The following is a 17,444-nucleotide window of genomic DNA, read 5'->3' on the forward strand; positions in this document are numbered from 1 at the left end:
ACTCTCTTTGTTAAAATGTTATATAAGCCCCCGAGTCTAACCACTTCTTTGAGTTTCATTTCTGTGAGTTCCTGTATATGTAAAATATTTAATAAAATTTGTATTCCTTCCCTTAATCTGTCTGTTGTCAGTTAAATTCACAGGCCCCTAGTCACTGAATGTAAGAGGGTAGAGGAGACTTCTTTGATGATATGTATTTATGAATTATGACATGGGTCTGGTTCTCTCTGTAAGATCAGGTGTAAGTAGGTGAATCATATCATGGCTTCACTGTTGCTCTCCCTCTCCTCCCTATGTCATGTCCTCCCCTCCCATTTTATCCTAGTATTATTTATTTTAAATGGAAATGGGAAGAAGGGAGCCTAAGAAGATTCGAAGGAATGGAGTCCTGCCTGGCTTTTTGGTGGACAGGGTGCAGGTGGACAATGTGACTGGGCACCAGATGGAGGTGTCAGTTGTGTTTCTGACCCCTCTTGCTCCAGTCAGTGCCCAGCTGTCCCCACAGAGCTTTACCCTGGAGATGGCTCTGTTTATACAAAGCCACTGGGTGGGTTGGACAAATCACTCCCCTTAGAAAAGCTGGGCTCACGAATTATTATGCCGATTTACTAGTTAGCAAAAGAAAGGACTTTGCAAGTTAAGGGAAGAGGGTTAATGTCCCTCTGGTTTTAACCCCGTTCTTGGTTAAGTTGAAGCCACCTAATAGCCTGATTTTTTTTTCTTTTGTCTAGAGACAAAACAAAGGAATTTAATCATTTACCACCACAGAGGGGGATAATATGCCAGAGAAAAGGTAGTTACTAGCGTCACCAATGGGTTTGATTAGGGAAAAATAAAAGAGCAGCCTTGGAGGCCACATGGTGAGCTCCTGAATAATCCTCCTTTTTTGTGTTCCCCTCCCAGTTCTGACCTTGCCTTTAACTTGGAAGGCTATGTTTTTGTATTCCTGAATAATATCTTCACAGCAGCGAATGGCGTTTATACTAAACAGAAAATGGACCCAAAGGTACCAGATCTTCATTCCTATGGTTTTTAAGTTTGTCATCTGGCCCCTGAAATTACACGAAAAAAAAGTAAAACAAATTTATAAAGTTGGCATGTAACTTAATTTATATAATATGATCTGAAAATGACTGGTTTCAATTATCTGTGTAGGTTTTTGTTTCTCCTCTTCTTGGAAAGTTTTGGGTGAAAATTAGGAAGGGAAAAGATGCTATTTATTTATTTATAAAATTTTTTAAGGTATGATTGTTATACACTCTTAATGAAGGTTTCAAATGAAAAAACAATGTGGTTACTACATTTACCCATATTATCAAGTTCCTACCCATACCGCATTGCTGTCACTGTCCATCAGTGCAGCAAGTTAAAGATGCTATTCTTTTAGATGCAAAATATCAGAATCTATAAATTGAAAAACAAATTAAGATTAAAAGCAATTTTTGCCATCGTCAAGAGTGACCTTCTTGGCCAAGGCCGGGTGCTCCGAGCAGCTGTAGTGAGAGCCTGGAGTCATGGGTCGCCAGAGAAGGTTGCCGCCTACAGGTCGCTGTGACTTAGGACCTTACCTTCTCCAGCCCAGGTGTCCTCATTGTGGAAGGAGCTGAGTGGAGCGGGTAGTTTGTGCGTCCAGCAGCAACCGCCTTTCTGGATCGTGAGGGGCTGGGGGGGGTGGCTGAGCTTCCCTGTGTGTGGCTGCCAAACGGCCCGGCCCCCGTCGTCTCCCCCACCCAGCTGTCCCGGAAGCGCTGGAGGATGCGCCAGGCATATGGTTCTTTGTTTCAATTCTTTGTGTTCAGATAGGGAGTTTGCTCTGCGGGACAAGCTTATTTCTCTGAGCTGTTTTTTTTTTTTTCATCTGCACTTTTTTTCTGCTTGGCCCTTTGTTTTTTAATGGTGGCAGTTTTACAAACACAGGTTTGTTGTCTTTTGAGAATCACAGTATGTCACCCTTTATGGAAATGGTTTAGTGGTTGTAGCTATTTTAATGAAAAGTAAATTTATGCAAGATTGGAACAAAAGATACTTGGGGTTTTAACCCTGCTGTTTCTTAATAGGAAGAGCAGATGTTTTTCAGGAGTTCTGTTTATATTAACATTTTTAATGTTCTTAATTTTGTTCCAAATCTCCCATTTTGAGTAGCATGCTTAAAAGAAAGCAATGAGAATGTTAGAGATGGGTGGAACCTCAGATGCTGTCCATCTCATCCATTTACCTGCCGTTACTGCATAAAACAAATGTTTCTTCTGAAATTATGGAATGAAGTGAAGCATTTTATGTCAGAAATTTGCTGAAAATGTCCCAGTACAGAGTTGGTGAGAATGTATATTCTAACTACATAGATATGTAGTTGTATATATGACCCCAGGAAATCTGATCCTTCCTCTTCCTAAAATTGGGATTTTCATTGCTTCTGCAGGAGTTAGGGAAATACGGAGTGCTTTTCTACAATGCCTGCTTCATGATTATCCCAACTCTCATCATTAGCGTCTCCACTGGAGACCTTCAGCAGGTGAGCTGGTGACTGTCATTATGTTCTTATCAGTCTCTTAAAATTTTAATATTTAACCTTTGGTGCTCACTGGAATAAAAAGCATAAAGGTAACTAGGGTTACCAGAAAGGTACACGAAAGTAAGATGTTTGATGTCTTTAGTAATGCCTTTGCCTCCATCTTTTCCTTGGCGTCTATCTTTAACACATAGGAAGTAGCCGGAAGAAGTGACAAGAACTCTGGACTTGAAGTTTTTTGGAAAACAACAGTAATGAAAATTTGACTTGTAGTCTTACTCTCCCCCTTTGCTGTTGTGGTGTTATGGAAAATTGGACCTGCATGGAGAGAGACAAATGGCATTCAGTCTGGGATCAGTGAAGACTGGTTTATTAGGACACCAGTGTGGACTCCACGAAGTAACCTCCAAAGGCTGAGCACGCGTATTGCAGCGAGCAAGGCTTTTGTACAGGCAGTCTTCCGGGATGGGCAGGGCCTTTGGGCAGTTTAGTGGCCCCTGGGTGGGGGACCTACAGGGGACATTCCTTAGGTTGCTTAGGTTCAGTGGGCTTAGTAGGGGCAGGGGTCATCCCTTCACAGTGGGAGTCCTAGGAAAACTTAAAAGGGGATTTTGATAGTTTAAAAAAAGATTTATTTATTTATTACCTTTATTATGGACATTTTGAAAAGTGCAAAGTAGAATAATTTGCTGTTTATAATTGATTCTGTGGCCCCATCGAGCTTCGGCACTCTCCAGCATTTCATCATTCCTATTCATCTAACCCCATCTGCTCTCATTTTTCTTTCCCTGAGTATTTTAAAACAAATACCAGGTATGGTATTTTGCCTCTAAATACTCCAGAATCTACATTAAATTTTGGGAGGGTTTCGTTTTCTGGGTATTTGTCCTGCTTACCTTATCAGCTGCACACTTAGGGAGAGACAGAGAACAGTAAGTTAGTGGAAAGAGTGGAGGCCCAGCTGGAGGGAGCAGAGGCCAATCTCTTGAGAAGGGTGATTTTACCCCTAAAGTCCACGTGGCCACCTGAAGTGTGCTGGCCCCTGCCATGCCCTGCTGCCTCAGAAAGTTGCCAGCCACACCACACCTACACATTTTGCCTGTATCTTCAGGGAGGTGGTAAAGTTCATGTGAACAAATAGGCGTGTGGGCCCAGATGCTGGTTTAGCATGCCTGTCGCCCACAGAACCAGCCTCTGGCTGGCTGGCCAGCCTTACCCTACATGTTGTGGGGCCAGAGGCGGGTTCCCAGAGGCCTTTTGCAGCAGCTGTTTACCTACCCACCACCTGGCAGTGTGACTGTGTATAGCTTTTGGTGTGGCTGTGTGCTATACCGGGTGAGTCCCTCCCGTCTGTGTGCTGCCCTTTCGGGCCTGAGTGACCTAAGAAGACCGTGGGCACTGGATCCCCGGAGCCGATGTCAGGGCCCATTGTTCTTTCTTAGAGCTATCTGTTCTCATTTGTACAGCTCCTTTCCTAAAGGGGGAGCAGCAGAAGGGCTTAGCAGCAACGCCCCCAGGCAAACAGCCACTTCCATGTGTTTTTATCAAAAACCACAAAGAAACACCAGCCTTTATGAAGAGCTCTCATTGTGCGAACCTGGGCCCCACTGTTAACTCAGTGTTAGAAGGTATGACCTGCACCCACACCTCTCGAGTAGTAATGAATAGGATATTGGAAAGCGCAATATTTATTTTTCATCTGCTATCAATTGATTTTAGACAATTTCAGTGTCAGCGACGTACATAAACCAAGTGAAATCATGAACCCTCCGCCCTAGTGGCTCGTCTCATTTCATTATTGTAGAAGTGAGTTTTTCTTCTGAAATCACTGGAGTTCATCAGTTCTGAGATTTTGGTGCTTTATAGCTGTTTCCGATATATTTATTTCTAGAAGCAGAAATCCAGAACTCCTAGGATCCCTTAGCACACCTGATCAGAACTAAAAGCATATTTCCTTATAGGAACAATGTTAGGAATGGCACAGTGACCAGAAACTGAATTTTAGGAATCTTATGAGTAAAACAGACTAGGTGTATCATGTTAATAATGCATAATATTGTTTCAATAGGAATATGTGTTCTCACAGAAGTTTCCACCTGCCTGAAATGATTATCACTGCAGAATTATTATACTTTTTCATGTAATAATAAAAATAATAGTAGCTGTATTTATTGAGGACTTTATCAGACATTTGCAGTCTGTTTGCAGTTCCATGATGCCCTTGAGGAGAAAGTACTGTCAACATCCCCATTTGCAGACAAGGCATCTTGGGCACAGTTTCAATTGCTTCCAACGGCATTAGGTGGCAGTTCCAGGCAGGCAGGTGGACACATACCCTTCATCGTCATGTCAATTATTTTATTTACATTTGAAAAGTGTTTCTTTCCTTCACATATGAAGAATGACAACCCATCACTTCTAGCTTAGAAAGTACAAAAGGCTTAACAAGTAAATTAAGTTATTAAGTCCTGGGGTTCTGGGAGAACATTATGCTCCCATTCTGGTTTATGGTGATGGAAGATTTACAGTAGTAAATACCCTGTCTAGCCTCTTCCATTTGATCAGACTCCTGAGACTGCAAACGGAAGTACCTGTAGGTACCTTAGAGCCCTGCGGTGGTAACTATTCACTGAAATTCCATGTGGATCAGAGCTAAATACATAAATTTATTTAAAACCCTACAAGAAAAATTATAATTAGGAAAAAATAGAATATGTTTAAAACTGTAAGGAAGGCCTTCTATAAAAATGACAAAACACAAAAGTCATAAAGTTAAAAACTTGACTTTTAATTTAAAAATATTGTATGATTAGAGATGCCAAAAGATAAGGGACATTTACTATAATCAGTAATTTGAAAAAACCTTGTAGAAAAAACCTTGTAGAAGACATAGAAAAAAAACCTTGTAGAAAAAAAACGATTACATTGTTGTGCTCTGTGTTCATTGAATGGTAACAAACTGGTAACTTTTAACCATGGCTGAATCCATTTTAGATTGTGAACCAGATATAATAAAGAAGTGAATTTATATAATAAGGGGTGTTAGTTTGCAATATAAAATTGCACTTCATTTGGCAAGTTTGGTTTCATGGTACCAAAAGTTGATAGATGAATTAGCAAAATGTTAAAGTTCCCTTGTCAGTGGAAGGACTCCTTTGATGAGTCATTTTTCCTGGTTGACTGGAGTGGATCAGAGATTATGGAAATGATTCACTGCATGGGTTCAGGCCTTGACCTTGAACTGGAATAGCCAGTAGATCATAACAGCACCTTGAGTCTGTCTCTTGACTACCAAAGTCAGCCCTGCCGGTTTCTATTGTTAACAATACTCAGTGGGTGAGCGTCCTTCAGTCATTTGAATTGCTGCAGTAGATTCAAAGTACATTAAGTGTATTGCAGTTAATGAATAGGGATAAAAAATGGGATTTTTTTTTTCTGATTAAAAAAAAAAAAAATGCATGGATGTGAAGTGAAAAAGATCCACAATCAGACATTGTCTTACAGCAATAGCAGGTCTAAAGGAAGAAGTACTTCATTGTTACTCATCTTTAACTGTTTTCTATAAATGTCATGCTAAATTATTCTTTAAAATATCACCAGCATAGCCGTATCAGTATTAAACAAAAGAAAACTAAAATCTATCAAAATTTAGATTGTCAAAGGGTCCAGATATTTTTGTGAGAATTACTAGTTAACCCTCAGTGGGTTATATGGTATGAGGAATATACTGTTTTTATCTATTGTTTGTGTAAATACTTCCAGCTTTTTGAGTACATAAATGGTTTTCTGCCCTTGGTTTGAAGTTTGGGGCATATGGTTTTTCTCTTATTCTCAGTTTTATTGTAATTTTGGGCACAGTGTTTTCTACAGTTTTTGTTTAATTTTGATAATTGCCTTTTTTTGCATTAACTTGGATGTTTTTCTGTCCCTTTGGTTGGTTTGGGGCTTTCTAGTAAGACAGATTTATATTCATTATACTATTCTCTTTCGCAAGTGAAGTTTTAAAAGAGAGTTTTATTATGGAAACTTGAAAACCTACAGAAGGAGAGAGAACAGCTAAGGACTCCCACATACCCTTCAGCCAGTTTCAACAATTATCAACATTTAATGTGTATCTTTTTTGGGTAGGAGAGGTGGGCAAAATATTACTAATGAAATAATGACACTAATGTGTGACAAGGTTGTATTAACTGGAAAAGAGAATTCCATTCTAACTGGTTTAAATATTTTTAATTACAGTATAAACTTAAATATTTAAGTAGTTTTAAATACATAAAGTTACTGAAACTTGGCCAACAAAGTATTGCTTAATGGACACTGAATAGAACTTATATTTAATTATGTTATTTAGAACATACTTAATGATAAACAGAACATTATTTATTTATCTTGAGTCACCTTAAACTCAATTTTGGATGCAGGCAAGGGACAAATCATGAATAAATACTCCTTTTTATTGTTACCTGCTATTTCAGAGGGTTAATTTCATTTTCTTAGCTAGGGACTAAGTTTCTGGAGAAGTGGAAACTGACCCTCATATCTCTGTCCCATCTCCTCCACCCCAGTTACTTGATTGTTTATGTGTTCATGATAAGCATTTGCAAATTCTTTAAAATTGTTTATGAACTTAGCTTTTGTAATTTGCCAGCATTATATTATAATAAACTTTCTTCTAAGATTATTTATAAAAAGCAAACCCAACCCTGGTAATGTAACTACAGGTTGGTCAAGATTTAGTAAGCCACAGCAACGGTAGCTGTATTTTATACTTGCTGCTTATAAGATTCTGAACAATTTCATTAAACCCTCACATTGGCCTTTTGACAAGGCTTAAAAAAAGTAATCACCATTTTGTAAAATGAAGGTGAGGTTCAGGGAGGATAAGTAATTTATTTGCTCAGAGTCCCACATCTGGTATTACCTAGGATTTTTAAATTGTATTTTCTGTTTGGGAAAGGGGTTCCTGGACTAAAACAATTTGGTACAATAGATTTATAACTGTACCATTAATAATCTAACCATTAGTTTTCTTTCTTTTTGATAATAGGCTACTGAATTCAGCCAATGGAAGAATGTTCTGTTTATCATACAGTTTCTTCTTTCCTGTTTTTTGGGGTAAGAATCCATAGATAAGTAAAAGCTTTGGTCTGTGGTATCTTTTGACAAGTCAAACAGAAATACAGATCTGTCTGCTCTTTTAAATCCCTTTGTGCTTTAGCTTTCTCTGGAGGGCACCCCTGTAGCTGAGAAGTGGGATGGAACCCCAGAAACCCAGAAACACAGCCAGAAAGGCCAGGAGCAAGAGCACAGACCACCTTTATATTTGAAAGTCATATTAACATCATGTTCTCCTCCAAAAGATGATGTTGCCTATTGATTTCTAAAGTTAGTCTGAAGTGAAGTCAGCCAACAGATCAAGTTCAGTACTATTTGTCTTTGTCCCACTGTCCCGAGTTTCCCAAGATTCTCTACTTCACATAAATACATGTAATTGACAGTGTCTTTCTGTTGTGCTGTGCCTGCAGTGTTCAGGGAAGTTTTGGAGGGGAGATGTCCAGGCCATTGCACTCTTGAGCAATTTCAGACTTTTGATTCTAAAATATCCTTATGTATATCTTCCTATTGAGAAGCTATGCAGCTAGTGTTTTTTTTTATCTTTGAAAAACTTGAAAATTCATTTTCATGAGTAAATAATACATGAAACTTGTAAATAATCCAAAAGCTGCAAAAGAATGCCTAGGGAACATAAGCCAGCTCCCTTCCTCCCTGCCCTCTAGCACTGCAGTTTTCCTCACCAGGGTCAGCCATTGTTTGAAGTCTTTAGAATAACCTTCCTGAGGCTGGGAAAACACAAGTGCCTGTGCCTTATCCCATACTAAAGGGTCTTTAAATGACTGTCTCAGGGAATCGTATCAAAAGATTTTTCTTATGAATAAAGATGAATTTACCCCTTATTGTTTTAGCCACTAATACTATAATTTTCTTTATATGTAAATAAGACAACTCATGATCTCTTTGATCAACACTCTTAAAAATGATCAAATTTGATTTGAATTGCAGTGATATAGTCACATACAATAAAAATGTTTATGTATATACTCCAGTTAACCAATTCTCTCTTTAGCTGTGTCTAATTCAATACGCTTCTTGTTTTAACAGTTTTATATTTTATTTGTAAAAATCCCAGGTTTTTTTATTTTTCAAACTTGCTTATTCATTCCTAACCTTCTTTCATTGGGAAATCTCTGTGACTGTGGTAACTTTTATTCCTTTAAATGTTGTGCAAACAGCTATTCTCTATTCTGTGCCTGATGATTCCAGTCTGCAGTTCTTGAGAATCTAAATGTATAGTTTGTGACTGTCATTGTGTTTTTCTTTCTTGTGTTTGGAGAACTGCAATTGTGAGCATTTTGATTAATCTTAATAAGTTTTAGGGGCTGAAGTTGGGAATTTGAGAAACTTTCCTGCAGGGACAAATAGTTTTTGCTCCGGTTGGTAAGCAGGTGTTGCCCCTGACCTGGCCCATGTCAGGCCTTTCCAGGGTCCAGCCTCAGTGGGCTGCAGGGGACCCCACCTAGTGTCTGGCCCAGGGCTCGGCTCTGCTACCACTTTGCTGTGATTCAACCCTGTCTTGCTGTAAATGTCTGCTGCTCTGATTGCTACCTGGCCCTCATTCCTTATCACTGTACCAGCTCCTCTTTTTTCAGAGGGGGATTTTGGGCAACCTCTTGTGCCTCTTTCAAAACTAACAATCTGTCAGGTAGTGGATTGTTTCCAGGCATTGGCTGTTCTGCAGTGGGAGGTCCCTGAGGGTACTTAGGCAGCCATCCTTAGAAGTGTAAGTGATGTGGAGGATCTTGTTTTCCCACTCATTGTCTGAGAATATTTAACTTTGCAAAAAAAAAATCTACTAAGCCCTCTGTGTGAGTCACCTTTTTATCTCCAATTTAAAAAAAAAATCAACCCATTTCACAGATTGATGTATGGACAGCAGAGCCAAGTCTCAGAGTAACATTTCGTCATAAACTAGATGAGGTGTACTGTTCCTGCTTTGTTTTGTTTTTACTTGCACTTTACTGTTTAATCAATCCACAAAGGAACTCAAGAGGTAAACCCTCTGAAGTCAGCTGCCCTAAGGGATGTGGTGGCAGTGCCTGGATGTGAGTTGTCACTCTTCACACTTGCCTGCCAGAGGCTTGACGCCATCCTTGCACAATTCCACACATTTTTTCCCCACTTAATAATATGCTTCTTAGAAAACAAATACTCTTGATCAAAGTTCTTGATGTGTTATTTTATCACTAGTCACTTTTCAAATGAAAATACCATGAAGTGTACAGTAAATATAAATCAGTCAGTAAAAATTAAGTCATTAACATGTCAGGTTTCAACCAGCTTGAAGGATGAATGAACACTAGGTTGTTCTCAGTTTTGTAAGTGAATCTTTGAGGACACTGAAATCATGGCATCATTCTAGGAGTTAAGTGCCTGAACTCTGGAATCAGATGTCCTGGGGATCAATCCTGGCAGTCACTTGTTAGGTCTGGTTCCTTGGACAAGTTATTTAACCATCTGAGCCTCAGTTTCATTATCTTTAAAACAGAAACAGTAAGTTAAAGTATCTGATTCATACGTGGAGTTGTGTGGATTGAATGAGTTAATAGTGTTGAGCATTTAATACAGTTCTAGACACCTGGAAAATGCTCAATAAGTGTTAAACATTATTGTTGTTAATATTTCTTTTCCTTTAGGACACCCTGTTCCTTTGGCTCTTTTCACTCCAGAGTTGGCTCTACCTGTAGCCCATGGCATTAACAGTTTTTCTTCAGTTACAGACACTTTACCTGCAGTGGTCAAGCTTTAATTCTGAAATTGCTCTGGAATGAAGCTCTCATTTTGGCATGGTGCATTTTTCAGAATCCTGTTTTCTTGCACTTTCTCTCTTAAAGGATCAGGTCATTTGCTTCTTTACAGTCAAAGAAGCCATTGTAAGCTTCTGAGCTCATCCTTGGTTTTCAGAACAGCTGGCCTTGGGCCCGGGATTCCTCTGCTCTGGCTCCTGCTGAAGGAATGTCTTAGACTACTGCATGCCCCTCCCAGCCCTTGACTCCAGGGGACCCTGACTCTCAGCTTCTAACTTATTTTCAGTTTTGAGATTGCATACCAAACTTGCTTTTTCCAGCCACCAAACCTCTATCTGAGTTGAAAATATAATTTAAAAATTATAAAACTTAAAAAAATATATGCTAAGACATCAGTAGAGTGGTGAAAAAGCTGACTTTGAATTTCCTTTTGAGTGATTGTGGAAGGACTCAGCTTTAAGAAATGCTATTTATAGTTAGGAGTTTGTAAATAAAGCATATGATGGAGCAAGATTACATCAGAAAGGTAAACTGGATTGTGGGAGCTAAGGTAATTTAATGCAGGCAAAGTTAAAATACAGAATGGAATTTAAATTGATAAACTAGATTTAAAAAGCTTCTCAGGTCTTCTTAATCTTGCTGAGAAATTACAGGTTCCGGTTCATTGGTACCAGTGGCTGTCACCAGCCCCCAGGCCCTGCAGGCAATGTCCTGATCTGTTTCTGCCTCAATAGCAGGACCTTTGATCTCACTGAAGCAGTAATATATTCCTTAATAAAAACACAGAAGTATCTAATTTTCCCTACTGCCAGGATAAAAAGCATTCTAGTTTTTGAAACTTCACCGGGACTGCTAAGATGTAAGTGGAATTTAAGAATTTAAGTTTGCATGAAGAGAAAACAGGATTCTGTGGCTTGCTGGAGCACGGGAGCCGCAGAACCTTTAAAGGGTCCAAGTAGTCCCATCATTTTCCAGCAAATCAAATCTTAGTGTAAAATCAATGCTTTAGGAAGACAGACCCTATTTATCCCAGGAGGTCGGCATCCCTGGCAACCCCTGAGGCTGTGGGCTGGCGGGGCAAGAGGAGATTACTTGAAAGTTTTTGAAATGTAGAATTGTAACAGAGTAATGTACTGGGGTACTGTTATGGTTGGCACCAGGAGTATCAAAGTGGCCTTGTATTATTGGGACATCTGTGTTGAATTTCTGTTTATGCTCGTGCATGGGGTGGTAACTATCAACCTGCTGTAAGAGAGGTCTAGTTTTGTTTGTGACCGCTGTGTGTCATACAGCCTTGGGTAAAGTCAGTTTTTGTGTCCTTTTCAGAAACAGAAAGAAGATTTTTGAGTAGGGGTTCTGCTTCAGAACCCCCAGTTCAGGGCTTTCCATGGGCGGACCTCCATCCCTTGGGTCCCTATAAGCCAACACACACATAGCTCGAGTCTCTTGTCTAAACAAATGTGTGTCACATGTATTGCTGTTGTCTGTCAAGTGTACACAAATGATATATAATTTAAAAGTATGGAATGACAAAAAGCTACTGAGAATTCAGCAATGCTTTAAATATCTTTTCATTTTATTAATCAACAGATCTAAGTCATAACTGCTCTCATAAGGAGGTTGACATTTTTGGTGTTAAAAGTGGTATGATTTTCCTTGTACTGAGTTAATGGAGGTTCTTTTAGTTTAGAACCTTGGTACTAGTCAAAGGACTGTGTGGCTACATATTTTCAGATAGAAATAGACAGTTTCTTATAAGAAAAAATTTAATACACTACTTTGATCCTAATGGTTTTATATTCAGCCTCTTTGGGGACATCTAGTGGTTATCGGAAAAACTGCAGCCTGTCTGTCGCCACTGTCTGCGGCTGGGGGACTTGCCCTGGGCGTTGGGAAGGGAGCTCCTCCCTCTCAGCCCAGCTGGTGAGTGTCCTAGTTGCCCACACTCACGGCAGAAGGATACTGGGATCTTCTGTCCAAGGTATCTTCCAGTTTTGAATACAGGCTAAGGTGGTTTCACTAAATTGTAAGGTGGAGAAAATGTTGCATGATTGGAACACTGGAGTAGGAATTTCTAAACAAAAATAATAAAGAACATCCATGATTTAAGGCTGTACTCCAGTTTAGGAAGCTGTCATCTCTTTATTAGACTCTGAGCTCCTTCAGGGCAGAGGCTGTGTGTATACTCACCACCAGGCCAAGCGGAGTCAGCATTCACATTAATAACATCAAGTTGAGTTTTTTAATCTTTTCATTTTATACATGAATAGGATTATTTATAATTCCTGGGGCTCTGAATTAATGTTAAATTTATTAAAATTGTAAACATTTAGGAAAGCTTAGATTTTCTTAAGCCTTTAAATTCTATTTGTAAATACTGTGCTTTATTTACAAAGCTAGTAATTTCTGTATAGACATAAGAACATTTACTTTCATTATTTGACAAACGGCTTGTTAACTCAAGTTTTAGCTGATTAAAGTCTCCTAAACAATTTACGTAAGTTGGTCTCATTTACAGCTTAATGAATTAAACAATTTAAACGGATTTATAATGTGATTTACACTGATTTTTCTCCAGCTAGTCCAAGCCTTAATGAGGCCCTAGCAAAGCTAACAAGCCCAGGTTGCTTTACACACCTAAGCAACTCTGAAATCTAGTAAACCATACTCAGAAATGTGCTCAATCAGCTTCTTTTAAACATTCAAATACTGTGTACAGACCTACTCAGATTTTCTTATTGCTTTCAAGGAAAATTTGAAGTCTGATATCAGTTGCACATTTCAGATCCAAACCACAAAGGCCAAGATGTTGGGTGTACTTAACAAATTGTTGTAATTACTTTTATAAGAAAGACACACATTATTCTGAAGATTACAGAATTTAAATTTGTAATTGAGTTTATTCCTCAACCTAATGTAAAAGCTTACTGTACTTTATCTTCAATATTTTATCTCTACTATCCCTGGTAAAAAAAATACTCAGGCCAAAAGTGGTTACTGTGTTGAAGACTGTGATCCTGACTCCACTACTAGCCAGTCAGTGGTTCTGGCCTGGACTCCAGACTGGGCGCTGGACTCCTGCAGGAAGCATCTGCCTGTGTGGCCCAGGGGCTCGGCTGAGCCATTTCCTAGAGTGGATTTCCTCTGCTCTGTCAGTGGGGGATCCAAGCTCACACCTTCTAACTGGGGTTTAGCTTTAAAAAAATCCAGCACATCTTGTGAGTTCTCTGTCTTTCTTTCTCAGCCAGTTTTGATTGTAACTTCTTTGATTCAACACTTAAACCACTGACTGGGGGCGGGGATAGAATTTTGCACCCCACTTAGGTTGCTGCCAGTTTTCTTCACCACCTCATTGAAATAATATATTTCTTTACTTCTGTGTGGGCTTCCTTCTCCTCTGTGTATATGTATTTTCTTGTCTGGTGGTTGGTCACTGTTCTGGAGTCATTTCATTGACAGGCGTTGTGGTGCCGATTGATGCTGAATGCTTGATAACTGGTCAGAGGGTACAGCAGAGTCATTGGTATGTGGGATCCATGCACGTCACTGTCCAGAGCTCGGCTGACTTTGCCTTCTTCCCCTGTGGGTCTCAGCGCCGGCTGCGGGTAGAGTCCTCTCTGGAGCTTTGATAGGTTGGAACCCCACCTCAAGCCCGTGGAAGGAGAACCCCTGGCAGGCAGCATCATGTCACAGGTGCACCAGGGCTTCTGAGGTACAGACAGGGTTAGAAACCACGGTTGTAACAAAGCCTTAAACTGAGATTCCAGATCATTACAAGGATCTCATTGCCTTACCCTTTTTGTATGGAAACACTAATGGGAAATGCACAAAGTGAAAAGGACATCTAGGTAGGAGGTTTGGCCACTGCATGACTGGGTCATTTTCCTGCAAAAACCCGGAGTTGGAAGGGAGCTGTTTTGGGATATAGGTCACAAAATATGGCATGTTTTTCTTCGTTTGCTTTAAGTACTGGTGCGTGGTCATGCCTGACTTCTTCCCACCCTGTGCCCGCTTGCCGGGCTGCCCCTCGCCCCAGGTTTCTGCTGATGTTCTCTGCAGCGTTGTGCAGTTGCTACAACTCAGCCCTGACGACTGCGGTGGTGGGAGCCATCAAGGTAGGCGCAGCCCTGGCCTGATGGTGGGTTTGGGTTGCTGCCAGAGCCCAACCTTTGCCACAGAGTCTGAGTCCCACTTGACTGGTACCAGCGGTGTGGCAAGCTCGAGGCTTGTGCTTTTCCAGCCGCACCTGGAGAGCCCTTTGTGTGTCTAATGACCTAATCCACAGAACATGGAGGACTTGCCAGTTTAGAGAGGCAATTTCTGACGTAAACTAGGGGTGGTGGGAGGGAATGGCCTGGAAAATGAGGTAACAAAGCTGAAAAACATTCCGAATTTCTGTGCTCACCAAGATACCTTCTGATCTACAACTTGGTTTTCTGGGAGAACCTGCTGGCCTAAGAAGGGGCCTCCTTGTGAGGAGCTGTTGCAGCCTAGACAGACAGACAGATGCCCAGTTCTGGGGGCATGCGCTCACAGGATGTGTGATGCTGTGTGTGTGTACACCTAGCACACACGAGTGGGCAGGAGGGGGTTCTGGGCTGTATTCCGCAGCCACTGTTCTTTTCACATGCCCTTCTGAGGGAGGGAGAAAAGCAGCCTGCTTCCCCCGTAGACGTGTCCCTTGGCTGCCCAGTGGTGTCCCAGAGTGTGCTGGGCAGAGCACTGCTTGGAATCTGTTAAATGTCTCTGATTTGTTCAAGTTTAGGACCAACATGACTAAAATTACCACCCACTGGTGGTGAGTGGTGAGGAGATGGTATCTGGAAAGCTGATGACAATCCAGCTCTTACTCTTTTCCCTGTGTTTTAACTGGATGGGGCCGTCAATAGTGCAGTTTATTTTATTCCCTTATGAGGCTGTATGCAATTTTTAAAATTCATTCATCCAACATTCTGTGAACACCTACTATGTACAAGTCTCTCTGCAAAGTAACTAAAACATTTAGTTTCAGATTTCACCATATATATATGTATTTTCCTTTAAATCCTTTACTTGCAAAGTGACTAATTCTCTCTCTCTCTCTGCAGAATGTATCTGTTGCCTACATTGGGATGTTAGCTGGTGGAGATTATGTTTTCTCTATGTTAAACTTTGTTGGGTTAAATATTTGGTAAGTGGGATTTTTGAATGAATTTATTTTTCATAAAATATGAATTTTTAAAAGTCTGTTATTAATATAAGTGAAAGAGCAGGAGGTGTTTTGATGTTGTAGTTTCTAAGATAATTTTGCTTAAATCACTCAGTTCATCTATTTTTGTGACCTGTCATGGGGATTGTGGAGATGGGGGTTGTGAAAATTCGAGGGCCAAGATCTGAATTTAATTCATGTGTCTTCCTCACAGAAAAGTCCCCTGAGTTCTCTCTCTTCCTCTTGAGCAGTGGGCCTCATTAAACTTGAGCTCCATCCAAGTTCCATATGCTAAGGATGGGAGGACTGGCTGAGATACTAAAGAAAGGCATTTTGGGGTCCTGGACATTGTATGCTGTTTTAGGATAACAGCATGTAGTTTATTTGCTAATAACCAAGTGCTTATTTTTCTCCCCAACATTCTGTATTAGATTTGATCTACTCTTTTTCTGCCCCTAGAGATTCATAAATTAGGGGGGCAATTCTCATCAAGTAATCCACAAACTGAGAAAAACATGAGTCTTGATCATTCCCTCCAAATTAAGCTGACTGTCCTTGGAAGGTGCCAGAAGAGCTGGTGGTGTGGGACTGACTGATTCTCACTCTTCTCTTTTCTCCTTGCAGCATGGCAGGGGGCTTGAGGTACTCCTTTCTAACGCTGAGCAGCCAGTTAAAATCTAAGCAACCTGTGGATGAAGAAAACATCCCTCCAGATTTGAAGAGTTAGAATCTGGGGCCGAATAGCAGACTGACCTGCAGACGGGTGTCTGGGGGCCATTCCCAGATATGGAATGTGAAGCCAGATGTTTTGGTGTGACATTCACCCCCCACCTCCCCGTTTAAGGAACAGACAGGAATGCCTGCAAATTGCCGAGTCCCCACCTCATATGCCACTCTGCAAACAGCCTTCGTTGGCGCTGAGAAATGCGTCTGCAGAGCCTTACCAGCTGAAAGTGAACTTCTTCAGAATAAACCTTTGGTTAAGTGATTGTCTCCAAGGGTCTTGCATGGGTAGAGCGCTGACCTTCTGGTCACCCTTCAACATGTCTGTGCTGTTGTTTGTGAGGATCCTTTGTGCTTAACAGGAGGGAAAAGGTTGGTGCTGTGAGGGTTATTTCTTATCAGCACCTTGGCCTTAGTGCCAGGTTCCAGCCAAAGCAAAGTGCCAGTGAGAACAATTTTTCTAGTTTAAACAGACATATCTTTATTTTAATGAAATTAGTCAATTAACTGAAAATAAAGTTGTTAGTTTTGATTTGATCTTATGTGTTGGTATCTTTTCCCAATCATCAAAATAAAATTAATTTATATGCATGCCTCATACTTTGATACTGTTGTAGACAGGCAGAAAACAGCCAGTGGTTCACTGTCTTGAAGGGAGTCCTTTTAAGGCTTTGCTGGGAAAAATGATAAAATAACTCAATGGAACTAAAAATAAATCAGCATGCCCTGTCAATATTTAAGTCGCTTGCCTGCCTTTTCTCCCTCCAGGTTTGTCCAGAGGGCTTTGCAATTCAAATCACGTGGACTTTAACCAAAGATACAATTTCTCCATAGGCTTGTCTGACCTCCCAGACCAGTGGTGCGTGGGAAGGAGCCCTGAGTGGCTGAGAGCTCTCATTACCATCTCCATCGAGAATGGGCCGTCCCCATCGGGGTTGTGTGCAAGGTGGGGCCGGGAGAGCTTTCTTTTGTGTTTTTCTAAAGGCTTACTATGTCAATCTTTCATTTTCAAAGCCAGGATGCCTGGATGGGGGTTCTCATTTAACTTGTGATCACCCTAAATATTTGGAGTAAATGGCCCGTTCTGCGGCACTTCGGTTTGCTTCCCTGTATAGCCAGCAGAGGGCACTCTGAGAGCAGCCCAGCAGCTCTCGCAGCTGGG

At 40.6% G+C, this 17,444-nt stretch overlaps 1 protein-coding gene across 10 annotated transcripts in view; it reads left to right on the forward strand.

The window, feature by feature from the left end:
* SLC35D2 (solute carrier family 35 member D2) overlaps positions 1-16,880 on the forward strand; it is a 38,825-nt gene extending 21,945 nt beyond the window's left edge. For 8 of the 10 annotated variants that reach the window (XM_036904396.2, XM_036904397.2, XM_036904400.2 and 5 more), the window contains 6 exons: positions 904-1,006; positions 2,420-2,512; positions 7,557-7,624; positions 14,339-14,486; positions 15,459-15,541; positions 16,184-16,880. In XM_036904396.2, the coding sequence (XP_036760291.1) occupies positions 904-1,006; positions 2,420-2,512; positions 7,557-7,624; positions 14,339-14,486; positions 15,459-15,541; positions 16,184-16,286 (598 nt within the window). In that variant the 3' untranslated portion in view covers positions 16,287-16,880. The remainder of the gene's footprint in view (positions 1-903; positions 1,007-2,419; positions 2,513-7,556; positions 7,625-14,338; positions 14,487-15,458; positions 15,542-16,183) is intronic. The other 2 variants (XM_036904405.2, XM_036904394.2) reach the window with 1 other exon arrangement.
* The last annotated feature ends 564 nt before the right edge of the window (positions 16,881-17,444 follow it).

This window comes from Manis pentadactyla, chromosome 3 (assembly GCF_030020395.1).
Source record: "Manis pentadactyla isolate mManPen7 chromosome 3, mManPen7.hap1, whole genome shotgun sequence".
NCBI lineage: Eukaryota > Metazoa > Chordata > Mammalia > Pholidota > Manidae > Manis > Manis pentadactyla.